The sequence below is a fragment of the Meleagris gallopavo genome, chromosome 2 (genome assembly GCF_905368555.1).
Source record: "Meleagris gallopavo chromosome 2, MGAL_WU_HG_1.1, whole genome shotgun sequence".
Classification (NCBI taxonomy): domain Eukaryota; kingdom Metazoa; phylum Chordata; class Aves; order Galliformes; family Phasianidae; genus Meleagris; species Meleagris gallopavo.
In genome coordinates this window covers 21,509,305-21,522,929 of record NC_139405.1, presented here as the reverse complement: position 1 = coordinate 21,522,929, position 13,625 = coordinate 21,509,305, and the positions used below count along the sequence as shown (strand labels likewise).

The following is a 13,625-nucleotide window of genomic DNA, read 5'->3' as shown; positions in this document are numbered from 1 at the left end:
CTGATCAACGAATAAAAAATAATGATGCTTTGGCATACAAAGAAAAATTCATTATAAGGAGGTGAACACTTATTTACCCACTATGGTATCAATGTTAACTCAGTTCTGTAGCCTTTGTATCAATTCTGCCTACAACATTCTCAGAGAGTTCTCTGTGCCAGAAGTCTTTGGCTCAAGAAGGGTTGGGAGATATCTGGTGGTCCTGTAAATAGCTGAAGCTCCCACATGTGTACATGAAGAAAATGAAAAAGACAGGTAACAGTCTTACCTTGAAGCTCAGATGTTACAGAGCACTTCAAAATTAAACCACAAAAAGGCAAGTGAAAAACATCCCCATGGAAAAGGGACTATCTTTGTTGAGGGCTTACAGACGGCCTCCCTGTCCCCAAGTACTACTGTACTGCCAGGCTCTATTTTTACTCTCTCCTTCCTATCTGGTGTGAAGAGATAAAAGGCCTCAGCAACTGAATATTGCATTTCACAGTGTATTTTTGAAGGACAGATGCTCACTTACACACGTTTGAAGATAGTTAAGAATTAACAGAACACACACGTGGGCTCAGGACAGAAGTCTAGGATTACCTGGCCTCACAAGCATTTTCCAACTCCATAACCTAATTAAGCCTGATATTTTTCCAAAAATACATTCATTGGTCTGAAAACATTATCACAACAGCTAACGAAATGCACGTTAGAAACTATTTATCAGCTGGCACTTCCATGGAGTAGCAAAGTAGTGTAAATGATAAGAGACTAGTGGAGTGCCGCATACCAGCCTCCTGCTGGAGTCTATCCAGGTCCCTGTACGAGTCCACACGGTATTGGAATACTTCAACCTCTGAATACAAACTCAAATTTTTAAGAAGGAGCCCCAGGTATACCCACTTTGAATGAGTATTAATGGAGCATAGAGAACAAGTAGTTTTCCAGTTATGCTCCACTGGCTGTTATGATTTATCAGTGATAACTCTTTGTGTATTTTTAAGTATTTTCAAACATAGTTTTAGATTATCTAGGTTTATTTACTTATTTTTCACAAGCACAGCATTCTTATTAATTAGAGATTAAATGTCTAAACCCTCAAACTCTGGAAACTGAACACCCTGCCATGTTCTCTACTCCTCAGACAGCTCCTTTAGGATCATGTTTTAAAAGGAGTTCAGGTCCAGGAAAGCCAACTGAGAAGGTCCTGCATTACCAAACTCTACACAGATGATCCAAAACCAAAGGATGGAAGTGCTACTGACTGCAACAGGTTCCTCACCAGCCACTAGCTGCAGATCCGCCAGCTCCAGCCTTCAGAGACACTCTTGTCTCTCTCATTCTTTCATCCATTAAATGTGAGCTGAAGAAAATAGCTGCAGTTGTACCTCATGCTGTGAGCCTAGAGATCCTCCCCTCAGTTCAGCCACACTTTTATTCCATAAAGTTTTCCATAAAGAACGCATCTCGGGTTGAAAAGGGAAAAACATTTATTTTACCATTTTTCTCTGAGCTTCAGTGACTGACAAAAGGCACCACTTTTTTCCATCTGCAAAACCTTAAGGAAATCCAATGATCACAAAGCCAACCAGATACATAAACGAGAGCAGAAAAAATCCTCTTTCAGAGCATCAGATAAACAAGAAATGGTTTCAAGAATTGATACAGCATAAATATCTGAATAAATTAATTTTTTAAAGTAACAGCCAAAGCACTGAACCAGCAGCCCCCAGCACCTGCTGCCTATGTCCCACCCATCCTGCATTGGTTTCCCTGCAGGGATTTCCCTAGCTCTCTCCACCCTGGGCCCAGCTGGCTGCAACACGGCTGACAGAGCTGAGGGGATTCTGTAAAGGACTCTCCAAGTGGATGTTTCTTCCGGTTCCCAAACCACACAACAGCTAATTAGTCTCATGTTGTTAGCATTACAGTGATAAACAATCTATGCTCTTCTTGCCTAGAGTACTGTTCTCTCTGTGGTATCGTGCACAAACACAGACAAGCCTACCACAACATTTATTTCTCCACCAGTAGAAAAAAAACATAGGACCACCACCATTTATATCACATTTCTCAAAGACAAAACTTACTCCTGAACAGCCCCAGCATGTCATCATTTTGCTGTTAGTTGCTCCAAAATTAGAAAAAGCCAGACCAACAGTTAGAAGAATGGCTCACAGGGAAGATGGTGCCATCTACTTCTGAAGAGACTTCACACAGAAGTCATTTTCTACTGTCTTAGGCTTTAAGTTTCCTCAGGGAAACTTGCATGAGTGCCCATCCCTTCTGAATGCTGCACCTCAAACTCACGATGAAGTGAGTGTGGTATGCGCAAAGAAACTAAAGCTCTTAACTTTTGCTACATTCTTCCCTATCCTTGGACACAGCAGAACAGGATATCTAAGTACAGTTACCTTCATCAGTGTGATTTGCATTCTTGTGTTCCTGGCACCAAAAATTGCTTGCCCTCATCCAACAAGGATGCAGATGGCAGCTGTCCCGCATTCTGAACAGAACATTCCCTTCAGGAGGGCCTCCTCCACCCAAAGCAGCAGCCTGCCAGCCGTGCTCTCACCTGTGACAGTGCTGCTCAGCGCCTGCAGTCATGCCAAGCACCCAACCAGATGGCAAGGGGTTTGCTTTCCATCACAGAGGAAAGAGCAAAACAAAGAGAAAGCAGAAGTCCACCTGGTACTGACAGATTATCATTAACGTCAGCAACATCTGCACGTACCAATAAATGTATTAAGATTACAAACCAAATAAAACAATTACTGTGATATTTTGACACACAGAGAGGTGGAAGAGCCAAAAGAGCTTTATGGAAAAAACAACTAGCTACAATACCTGCAAAAATACACTGCAGAAAGAAAAGAAGACACAATGAGGATAATTACCTTAGCCTCTACAACTACAGACCAATTTAACGACACATTTCAAGATAATGTATGCTTCTTCTTAAAAGCTAACAAATAATTTTCAGAAATATGGCATTTTCAGGAACATTTAAGCCATATTAAATAGTCCTTATCAGAGACAACCTCTAATTCTGTATTAAAATGGAAGAAGTTCACAGACACCACCTAATTGTCTTTCATCATCTGTCCTGTCTGGAACTAAATTTACTATCCCCCTACTCTTTCTAAACTTTACTTGCTGTTTCAATGGCTCTTCAATGTGATGGAGGTCATCGGTATGTCTCAGACACGTCCAAAAATAAGTTACTTGCGTAAAAAAGCATATTAAAATCTACTGCAGAACTGGATGCCCTTCACAAACATTTCTGCAAAACTCATTCAGCAACCACAATATATTCCAATTTTATTTATAGCTAAGAGTCTAAGCTTGTTTTAATAAATCTGTATTCACGTAGACACAAAAAAAGAACTTCCTCAGTAGTTGAAAGCTTGTTTCAACAGCAGCACAGTACAAAAGCTGGTATGATAAGGAAAGGTGACACAATTCTTATCTGCATTATGGCACCAGGACAGCTGAGCTGGCTCAAAATTAAGTGGTGCCTTCATGCAGCGTGAACACAGTTACCTGCTCTGCTGGAATGAGGGCTGTGGCTGGCTTTGCCTTTGGGCTCTGCACCACCCTCACCGGAGCACTGGGCAAGAAGGGAAATGATCATATGAGGTGGGGAAGCTAATGCAAAATGAGCCCGATGCCATTCTTTACTGATTTGCTCCTTTCCGTGGTGCTTAGTGCCCTAACAGATGACCTCCCTAATTTCACACAAACTCCAGCAATGTTTGACCTGGAAAAAGTTAATGAAATGTTCTCCTTGATTCTTAGTTTCTGAAAGCAAAAGCCATTTTTCAGCACTATCCTGTGAGTTTTGAGGAAAGTTCTGTCACAGTCAAATTTAATTGAGATCTCACACCTTTGTGTTTTCAAGAATCAAGTCTGGTGATTGCCTGTTATTTTAAGGAAAGTTTCTTTTGAGGAAAAGTGAGGCTACAGCTTAGCCTAATGATAAGCTTTTTGAAAGTAACTTGTACAAGAAATTGATGAAAAGCAAGCTTTAACTCATCTACCAAAATTCATGCTGTCAACCAAAAATGATCACAGGATTAAAATGAACTTTCTCTTCCATTTCCATCAGTTAAAAAAACATCTAAAAGTGAAAAAATGAGGCTTCTACACTCCTGCTGCTGCTCCCCAAGTAGGATGAAAGAGAAACAGACCTGTATGAAAGGACAGGCTACGAGAAAAAAAAAAACATCAGATCCGAAAGACAGCAAGGCATAGACTGCTTGTGACCAAGAGGACCGGCAGACAGCACCGTGTGAATGGCTGGAGCAGAGGCAGCTCTGCAGCAAGCTCTTCCTTGGCTTCATAATGAGTAGCACAGAAAGTGATGTAAGCAGCAGTAGGAAAGCAAAATCATTTTAACTGGCACACAGTCTTTGGTGGTGGGGTGTTGTTGTTGTTTTCCCTAGAACAACTTCTGATTAAGATCTGACGCAGCAATGGGGTCAAGCCATCACCACGTTTGGATGTGTGAGGATATGACCTAGGAGGCTCCAGATAGTCATGAGAGAGCTCATGTTGATAACTTCAAAAATAAGCTCTAATAAATTGGTGTCAGTGCACTGATTCTCAATTATCTGCCTGCTCAATGCTGGGGAAGGTTTGATCAAGTGACAGCAGAGCTGTACTGTTTTCTTTCCTTCCAGAAACCCTCTGGGAGAATAATTTTGTTTCTTACTCTTTCCTCTCCAACAGCCCCTTTCCCAAGCACTTTGCAGGTTCTCAGTGGTGCCAATTAACTCTGTTCAAATCACAAATCTATCATTTCAATTGATTAAAACACTGAAGGCATCCGTAACATCACAAAGAAAATAAATGATCACTTGCTGATATGTCCTGAATGGAACCTAACTGAAAAGTAGTAGAGAAAGATGATGCAGCGTGAGTGAACTCACCTACACCCATAATTCAGTTGCTTTCTGCTAATTCGGCCATCAATAAATATATCCTTTACATGTAACAGACTTTTAAAGGTGCATGAAAATATCTAAAAATAAGTTTGATTATCATATTGGCGGTGAAAATTCATTTTAGACTGCAGCTCTAGTCCCAGATACATTAAAAGTTCTTAGCATTTCAGAGATGAATGATATGGTAAGCCTAAAAAATGGATTAAAATGATGTGACAGTTTTTTAGAATAGAATTATTCTGGGCAGTCAAAGAGAATCAAAGAGAAGAGCTGCAGAAGGACCTGACAATGCAGGTGAATGAAATAAAACGTACCAGATAAAATGACATCTCATACAACTTAGGGTGTATGTTCACTTTGAGAAACCTGAAGACAGATTTCTAGAAAAAGCAGGACTGACTCAAACATGGCTGTGGAAAACAGCTCCAGTGAGCATCGTGTACTGCACATCGCACAAGGTCATTCCCAGGGAATCCACATGAGGAGATCTGAAAGCTTATTTTAAAAGCCCAGAAGCTGAGTTGTTGACAAAAGAGAATTAACACAAAAATCATACAATTTTGTGATAAAAATGTGATAAACCATATCCCTCAGTGCCACATTTCTTGAATACCTCCATGGACAGTGAGTCCAACACCTCCCTGGGCAGCCTTTGCCACTGCCTCACCGTTATTTCTGAGAAGAGATGTTTCCTAATATCCAACCTGAACCTCTCCTGATGCAACCTGAGGTCATTAGCTCTTGTCCTGATACAGCTTTCCCCACAAACCAAGAAAGCTCCTGAAAGCAGGACTTGGGGCAATTTCTTGTCCTGTTGCCAGATTTTAACATTTTTAGAGCGAAAATCATTTTGGTACCATCTATAGTGGACACCAAACTACTTCTTTTACAAAAAGATTTGAGTTACACAGTGATCAAAATCACTAAGTTTACTAAAGTAAACTGCAAGCTAAAGTTAAAAAAAAGTAATCCACTGGAAGATCAAAGAGCTCTGTGGGAGAAGCATCTTCCTTTCATCCCCAAGGTGCACGGTATGTTGTTACTAACATTTCTGATAAGGAGAGGGAGTCTTTAGATTGCTGATTGTTTCACAATACACAGGTAGGCTGGTTTATACATCAGTAAGCCAAATATGTCATCTAGGTATTATACTCTTATGAAACATTACGATAGGATTCCTTTATTTGCTTTGATAATGGTTTGGAACAGATGCTCAATGGAAGCATGTAAAACCAAAAGTAGTCTTGGATTAGGTGGGCCTCCTCTTTGACCTAAGAGCATCTGCTGTTTTATTTTGGCTAATATAGACAAATAATATAGGAGCTAAATAGACTCCCAGCCTTTTCAGCAAACCACACAACTGCACTGTTGAGATTATCAAGCAGAAGTGGAGAGCTGGAATATGTAACCCTCCAGGACTCTGATATTTGCAAAAGCAGCATTTATTCCCTCCACTCCCCTTCAGAAACAGTGCCAACCCTCTTGATCTGGGTCTCCTACTCTGTTCAAGCTGCTCCAAACTCCAAGGAGCAGGGCAGCCTCGGGTTTCCCTTAGAAAGCTGCACATTTTCCAGGTGATAAAGCCTGTAGCTCTGGAAAAAAAAAAAAGTTCCCGTGTTATCATCTCCAGACTCTGTATAGGGCCTATACGAATTTCCCTGAAAAAATCACTCCTTCAGCAGCTGACTGAACTCCTGAGTATACGGTGACTGGAGAGGGTAGAGGGAGAAGCTTGGGAAGGAATTAGAAGTAATAGTAAGGGAATTAAGTGCTTGTCAGCTACTGCCAAGACACAGTCATTAAAAAAATACCTAAAAACATCCATATATACTCCATTACTATATTTACCATCAGACAGTAGGAAAAAATTTCAATGTGCTAAGGCAGACCAAACTTTTTAAAAGAAAGCTGTGTTTATATACTCAGTTGCCTAAACATGTAAGAAAAAAAGACACTGATACTGCTGCTGACTTCCTGTATCTTGAAATATCCTGTTATTAACTTCTGAGATGGCTTACTTCTTGTTGTTGTTTGTTTGCGTTTGGGTTTTTTTTTTTAGCACTTTAGTTCAGTGTAAGAACAGAAGGTTTATTTCCTACCTGTAGTGTACATGTGTAACTGTTGGTTGTCGGTAGCCAAGAATCCAGGTTTGGATGTCTATAGGTTCACCTTTGGGATATGCAATGGTTGCATCTATCACCCACTGGAGACCTTTTGATTTGCTCTCTAGGATTAAGAAGAAATAGTGTATTAAAATTCATCAGAAAGTGTATGCCACTTGATTTGATAGTTATCCCATTTTTAGATTACTTTAAGAGGTATGAGGCACAAATATAGCTTAAAAAAGTGACAAAATAAGACAGCTAAGAATCAAATCTAGATTTCATTACAGAGCAAAAAATATTCTTACAAACTTCAGCAAGACTCAGATTTTATTTTCATGGTTGTTTTTGTTGTGTGTATGTATTGTAGCACACAGAAATCAGCAACTCTGCTCTTTGGTTACAGTCATATAACACATTGGCTCAAATCTTAGGTGCTTCCCCCATTCCCCAAAAGAAGAACTTTAGCATAAAAATCCAACTGTTCTGACCCGCAATAGTCATGCAGAGCCCTTTGGGCAAGTGCCTCACTGCTGGGGTAAGGCAAATAGATAAAGTTAACTTATGTTGCACAACACAGATGGATTTTCAAAGGCAGTTAAAAAAAAACGAAGCAAAAGACCTCAAAGGTTCTTGAATAGTTGAGTTACAGGTGAAAGAGGAAAAAACAGACACTGTATGAAAGGCAAGCAAGCAATGAATAGGAAAAGATGGTCAGTGTTCACAATGGAGATTCCATCCATGAGGTCTCTGGCAGACTGACTGACCCCAGTGTGTGCCCATGCACTTACCAAAATATTCAAAATGAGGAGGTGAAAATGATGCATCAAATCTAAGCCGTAATGATAGTTACTACCAGCAATAGTCAAGGACAGACAGCCTAGCTGTGACCTCTCTCTGCTCTTTCGTCAACCCATCTGGCACATCTTCAACCCACAGAGGTTGCCAAGAGGGAGAGCAGCATACCTGGAAAGCGAGCCAAGGAGGGGGCATGGTGCCAGACACTATTTGGAGTTCAGTTGTCAATTTTATTTCTATTCTGTGGGAACCAGTCATGCCTTGCACCTGAGGTCACATTATGCTCAGGCTTGCAGAGCAGTATATGTTTACATCATGCCCAGCAGTATCGTACAGAATTTTTAAAAAGCTGAATTTAAAAAGCTGACAATTTTAAAAACAGTCATCTGTTGGCAAAAGTAAGAGCTGTAATGAACCAGTACAAAGTGCAAGACTCTTCAAGCCTGTAACTGAGATACCTAAAGAGGAATGACCCTTCATGCAGAGGGGACCTCCCTTGCCAAGTGTTGGGTTCAGGAGGAAACTGGACCAGGTAAATGGAAGATGTCCACTGGAGAGCTAAATCAACAGGCAGAAGTGCCCATCTGGCTCAGCTTAGGAAATGTGCGACACTGGAAACGGTCAGAAACTAGGAGAATATGAGAGAAGTACAGTAAGAGAAGCTCTGTTCGTGGCTCTCCTGCAGTATGCTCTTAGAACCACAGAGAGGATTTGGGACTCAATAAATGTATGGTCTCATCCAAAGCCACCATTCAAGTTTTACTGCACACACAAAGAAAACTGCAGCGCAGACTGAGGCACACTAAGAGCTGCAGTCATTAACACCAACTGGAGCATACCTGACCTGACAAGGACTGACTCACAGGTTTCTACCTGTATTGCATTTGCATTTAATTTAATTAAGCACAAGAAGACATGTACAGCAACACTATCGCCTGTATCTATCAAATATTTTAAAAAGCCAGCCGTGCTGCCACAGTGCCTAACCAACAGTGGGGCTGTACCACTTCATTCCAAATGCAAATATGCTCCCTGAGTCAGGCTAGACAGTATTTCACAATACTTAACTCAGAAGTGAACAGCAGCACGCAATATATGGTTCCAAAATTTGATAATGTGCAAGATACACAGGTCAGGCTGAAACACTGTTAGAAAATGCTGACAGGCACGCAAAGTGAGTGCAGAAGGTACCAGCGGAGGCTCCAGGCCAGGATCATGGCAGAGTGGTTGTCATCTCTCTCGTAAGAAAAGCACTAAGTGCAGAGTCTTTCATTTTAAAAGAAGCAATGTATTAGAGAAAAGCCAATATGAAATTAATAGTAAACTCACATAAGTATTCATTTGGAAATGGATTTCAGAACAAGGCCATTCAATTTATCATTTTCCCAGATGTAAAGAGAGAATGGATGAAGACAAGTAAGTTGTCTGAGTAAGCAACAAAGTTATTAATTGTAATTAAAAAGTGCCAGATGAATATGGGAGCAATTTCTTATTATTTACAGTAAAATGTTTTTAAATTGTCTATTAAATATTTAGCTACTATTTCAGACTGTTCTTTCAGTGGATAATGGTTCAAACTTCTTTATGGGAAGACTACTGTGGCCCTTCTCATTGCTGATTTCTTACCTTCTACCTTTTGTGAGGCAGAGCTGCTGCATGGATTCCTCACATCAGCTCCAGCCTTGCCTCCAGCCCCTTCCAGGGCAGGGAAAAACCTGCCTGACAGTCTACCAGGAACCCCACATTCAAAACGCAAAGTTCTGAATGTTCAGTCCCCAGAAGTAAGCAAGCAGGTCTTTGGAGCAAGCAGGCCTTACTGCAGCCACCTCCACGGGCAATTTACAAGGACACATTATCAAATCACAGTCACTGAAATATTTCAGCATACTCTGGTTTAAAATAAGCCTTGCATAATCCATCCAACCTCTCATGCTGTTTAAAAAAAGCTTAAATCACCAAGGATTTGGAGAAAATTAATTTTGAAATAAATCTCACTGTTCTCTCTAGGAGGCATCTGTATTTTTAAAGCCACAAAAGTATAGCATACCCTGAAAATGGAAAGACAACTGCAGCAACACAAAGGGGTAAGATCTCTTAATCTCTCAGGATGCTGCTCTTGGGCCTAACTAGACCTCTGCACAAGCTCAGGACAGACTGCTACCCAAGTTATAATACAGCGTGACTTTCAGGTCTGATATCTGTAGAAAGGCAGGCATCAAGCACACCTGTTCCAGTGCTCCTCTTGCCAAGCTTGGCTTTGCCAACACAGCCACAGATGTTTTGAACGTCCCACCTCCAGTAAAAGACACCCTCATCCTTCATTTCTAGTACCTGCTGAAAGACTGAGCAGCCTGACTGCCAGAGGCTTCAGCAACACTAACAGCTGCAGAGGCCAAATTTAAGCTGATCTCTCTGAGGACCGATGTTTCTTCCATAGTGCTTGGGGAAAGTGTCAGCCTGCTTGCCACCTTTAGCACAGGTGGACAGTTTTGAATTCTCAAATCACCTGTAAATGCTACCAGTGATGCTTTTTGAGTTGTACATAAATGTTCAAAACCGCCCTGCAGGGCCTGTCGTGCACAGTGGTACCCAAACCATGCAAGAACAACGTACCTTAACTTAATATCATTGCTGTGTACTTGTCTTGAGTGCTAAGAGAAAAAAAAACATTTGAAGACTGAACAACCACATGTAGTGACTGTTTTCTAGTCTAGACAAAAAATAAACAAGTCTCCAAACTTGTGTTTCCACCCCCGTTAAGTCATCACCAGAGGTAAATCTTCGTTACTGTTTTGCTGTATTTTTAACTCTGCATGCAGCAATGGTAAACTGCTTTTTATTTAGTTCAGGCAGATTCTACAAGACATTGCATGGTCTGTGTTGCTCTCACAGCAGACACTTGACTGTCTGCAATCACAAATGTATTGGAATTCAAAGTTTCTTGCTGTCTCCTCCATTTCTAGCCTAGGGTTACCCTCAGCCAACACCACAATCTGCATCTGACTATGAGCAGGGCCTCCCAAACCCATCAGCAGACCATCAGTGTTTACCAAGGAGAAAGAGTAAGCTATGGAAGATGGAAGAGGCCATAGTAGGAAACATTGCCTCCAGCCAAGCTTTGGGATTGCACTCAGAGTAGGAAAGCACCAACAATGAACCTGAAGACTGCAGTTTCCAATTAAAGAAAATATTTACTGGCATTCACTGGTGTTTAGGTGTGGCTTGAGCAGCTTACATCACTCTATACTCAGCCAAAAGAGACTGCTGCCTCCCCAGAGCAGCAATTCCTGCCATTTCCCTCTGCTCATTGGTCTTCTAGTGATCAGCTGGACCATTGACCTCAATGTTAACTCTTTCCTCAAAGATCAGATCTCAGGCAGAACATCTTATCATCCCAGGATCTCTTGGCAACGAGCCACCTGTAAACAAAACCAGAAGCCCCTTTTTCCAGGACTAAAAAACCCAAACAACAAAACCTTCCTAAACATTACTCAAGTCACATTCCTCAAAAAACAGTGAATAAAGAAGTGTGAATTAGAAAAACGAGTTGTGAAGTCCAGTGTCCAGCCCTGCAGCAAACAGAAAACCATCAGAATTGTACGTTCTATGCTACATTTGAGAACAGTAAGATAAGATTTCAATATGGCTGTGGTCAAGCTCATATCATTCTCTTATCAGACAAAATTCCTGTCAGGTGAAATAAAACAGGATTGAAAAGCATCCTAAAGAATGGCTTATCACGAATCAGCTCTGCAGTGTACATCTTCAGTGAGCAACTCTTCCTAACTCCTTTGAATTGCCAGCTGTTCATTGTAAGAGTTGGATCTTCACACATCACAACAACTACAAAGAGCAAAACCAGTTAGATTTTTAGCAGATGATTTCGCTCATTCTAAAGCTCACATGATGACCAATTCTTTCCAACTGAGGAAACACTTGTAACTACAGCCTAGGTGTCTGGTAAAGAAAGTAAAGAAAAAACAAAACCAACAAAATCACTGTAAAGCAATTTAATGAAAAGAAGGTGAACTCTAATCATCATTAATAAAGCTTGGAAGTAACAAAAAAGATTGGGGGAATGACAAATAACGGAGAAGAAAGCTTATTATAGCAAGCTGAATAATACAGTTCAGAGCATGAGAAGTAGTGCAGAAGAAAAATGTTTGTGCTGAACCATGAAGTTCAAGTACAGTGCTATAACAAAAAGGCTATAACAAAGAAGTATAACAATACTAAAACAGAAAAGCCACTTCCCAAAGCAAAGGAGTGCGGGAAAGAAGTACAAAAATGTACACACAGTTCTTATGCATGGAACTGGTGAAGCCATAACTGTACATTCTGCATTTTGTTCTGGCAGCCACAGCCAGATGAAGGCAAACTACAGAAGATACAGGCAAGTCTGATTTCACTGAGTCAGGTTTCTTCATGTAAAACAGAAAAAGATGACCATTACCTTGTAAGACTTTCTACAGTAACCTTGTAAATTTATAGAATTATATTTCATCCAACTGAACACATATTCCTGAATTTTCTAAAGGGTAAGCATAAAGCAAAAGCAGTTGGAAGGCAGAATATTAGAGGAAGAGCCTTTGATAACATTGTACAAATCAAGAGTTAAACCTCCATACCTTTCTGGAAAGGAATGTGGTAGAAACATTTTTGTGAAAGAACATAAAAAAGCTCAGCTTCACACATGCTAAATATTACTCTTTCCCAACATACAACATTTATTTTCACTTCTCTTTTTCATCTTTTTATTTAAATGTTTTCATATGCACTACTTTTTTCACTTCGAAATAGGGGTAGCTAGAAGGCAAACGTTCTTCTCCTCCTTCTCTGCTTCTCTTTCCATCTGTCTTTTCAGTAGGATGGGTAGGTAGGCTTTTCATTACATGTCTGAGAGGATTGGTTTATTTTATTACCCAAATCGGTCAACAATTATCAGATGCTCATTTCTCATGAGTCTGAATCATGCCACTCAAAAACAAGTGAAGAAACAATAACAACAAGGAAAATCAAACAAAAACAAAGAAAACCAGTGCTGCTTGATGTTCAGTCAGTATCAGTCAACACGAGGACAAAAACATAAAGCATTTACTTTGACAAGTGCCCTTGGTTCCCTTCCAGAACTAGATGACCTGTAATTCATTAGGGAAACTTCTTATTTTCATACCTTGTTGTCTTTGACAGCAGAAAGAAACAGAACAGATCAAACTTTCGCCCCTAAAAAACTTTATTTGAACAAAGAGTGGGCCTTTTTTTTTTTTTTTTTTTTTTTTTTTAAAGAACTTTCAATATTCTATGAAGTGAGGGCTTTCTTGAGTCTGTCTTTTCTGAATGTAGGAAACATTATTATGCATTCCACAGCTTGAGTTTCATTTAATTTAAAATCTTCCCTCCTCCAAGAGTATCATCTTCATTCATTTCCTATGTTGACAAGATTCGCTTCTAAACTAAAAATCTGGAAGTAATTTCTGTTTGAAGCTTCCTGCTAACCCTGAAATTTGAACTTAAGCACAAAAAAAGACCCGCTGCAGCTTCATTAGGATTGATGTTTGCTTCTAAATGAGTACAACTGCTAAATGATTATAATAATTTTGTATTGGTATGGAAATACCAGCATCACCCACCAATAAGAAAACAATAGAAGTCCCCAATCCTCTGTTCCTGTAAGAATAAAAGAAATCTACAACTAGGCTCAATAAAATCCGACTCCACTGTCTGAAAGTGCCAAGAATTGCATATGAAAATCTGAGTGACTAAGAGCATGCAGTCCCATAACTACAGGCATCACTTA

The 13,625-nt window shown here is 40.2% G+C and overlaps 1 protein-coding gene and 1 long non-coding RNA gene across 6 annotated transcripts in view; one reads left to right on the top strand and one right to left on the bottom strand.

Annotated features, from left to right (window-relative positions):
* LOC109365905 (uncharacterized) overlaps positions 1-13,105 on the top strand; it is a 68,870-nt gene extending 55,765 nt beyond the window's left edge. The window contains exon 5 of one of the 2 annotated variants that reach the window (XR_014881960.1): positions 4,091-13,105. This is a non-coding gene — a long non-coding RNA (uncharacterized LOC109365905). Of the gene's footprint in view, positions 1-1,126 lie in introns of both variants that reach the window. The other variant, XR_014881959.1, reaches the window with a different exon arrangement.
* Positions 1-13,625, bottom strand: part of LPGAT1 (lysophosphatidylglycerol acyltransferase 1) — a 59,915-nt gene that overhangs the window by 10,225 nt on the left and 36,065 nt on the right. For all 4 annotated transcript variants that reach the window (XM_085219289.1, XM_085219288.1, XM_085219290.1 and 1 more), the window contains one exon: positions 7,028-7,154. In XM_085219289.1, coding sequence (XP_085075415.1) covers positions 7,028-7,154 — 127 coding nt within the window. The remainder of the gene's footprint in view (positions 1-7,027; positions 7,155-13,625) is intronic.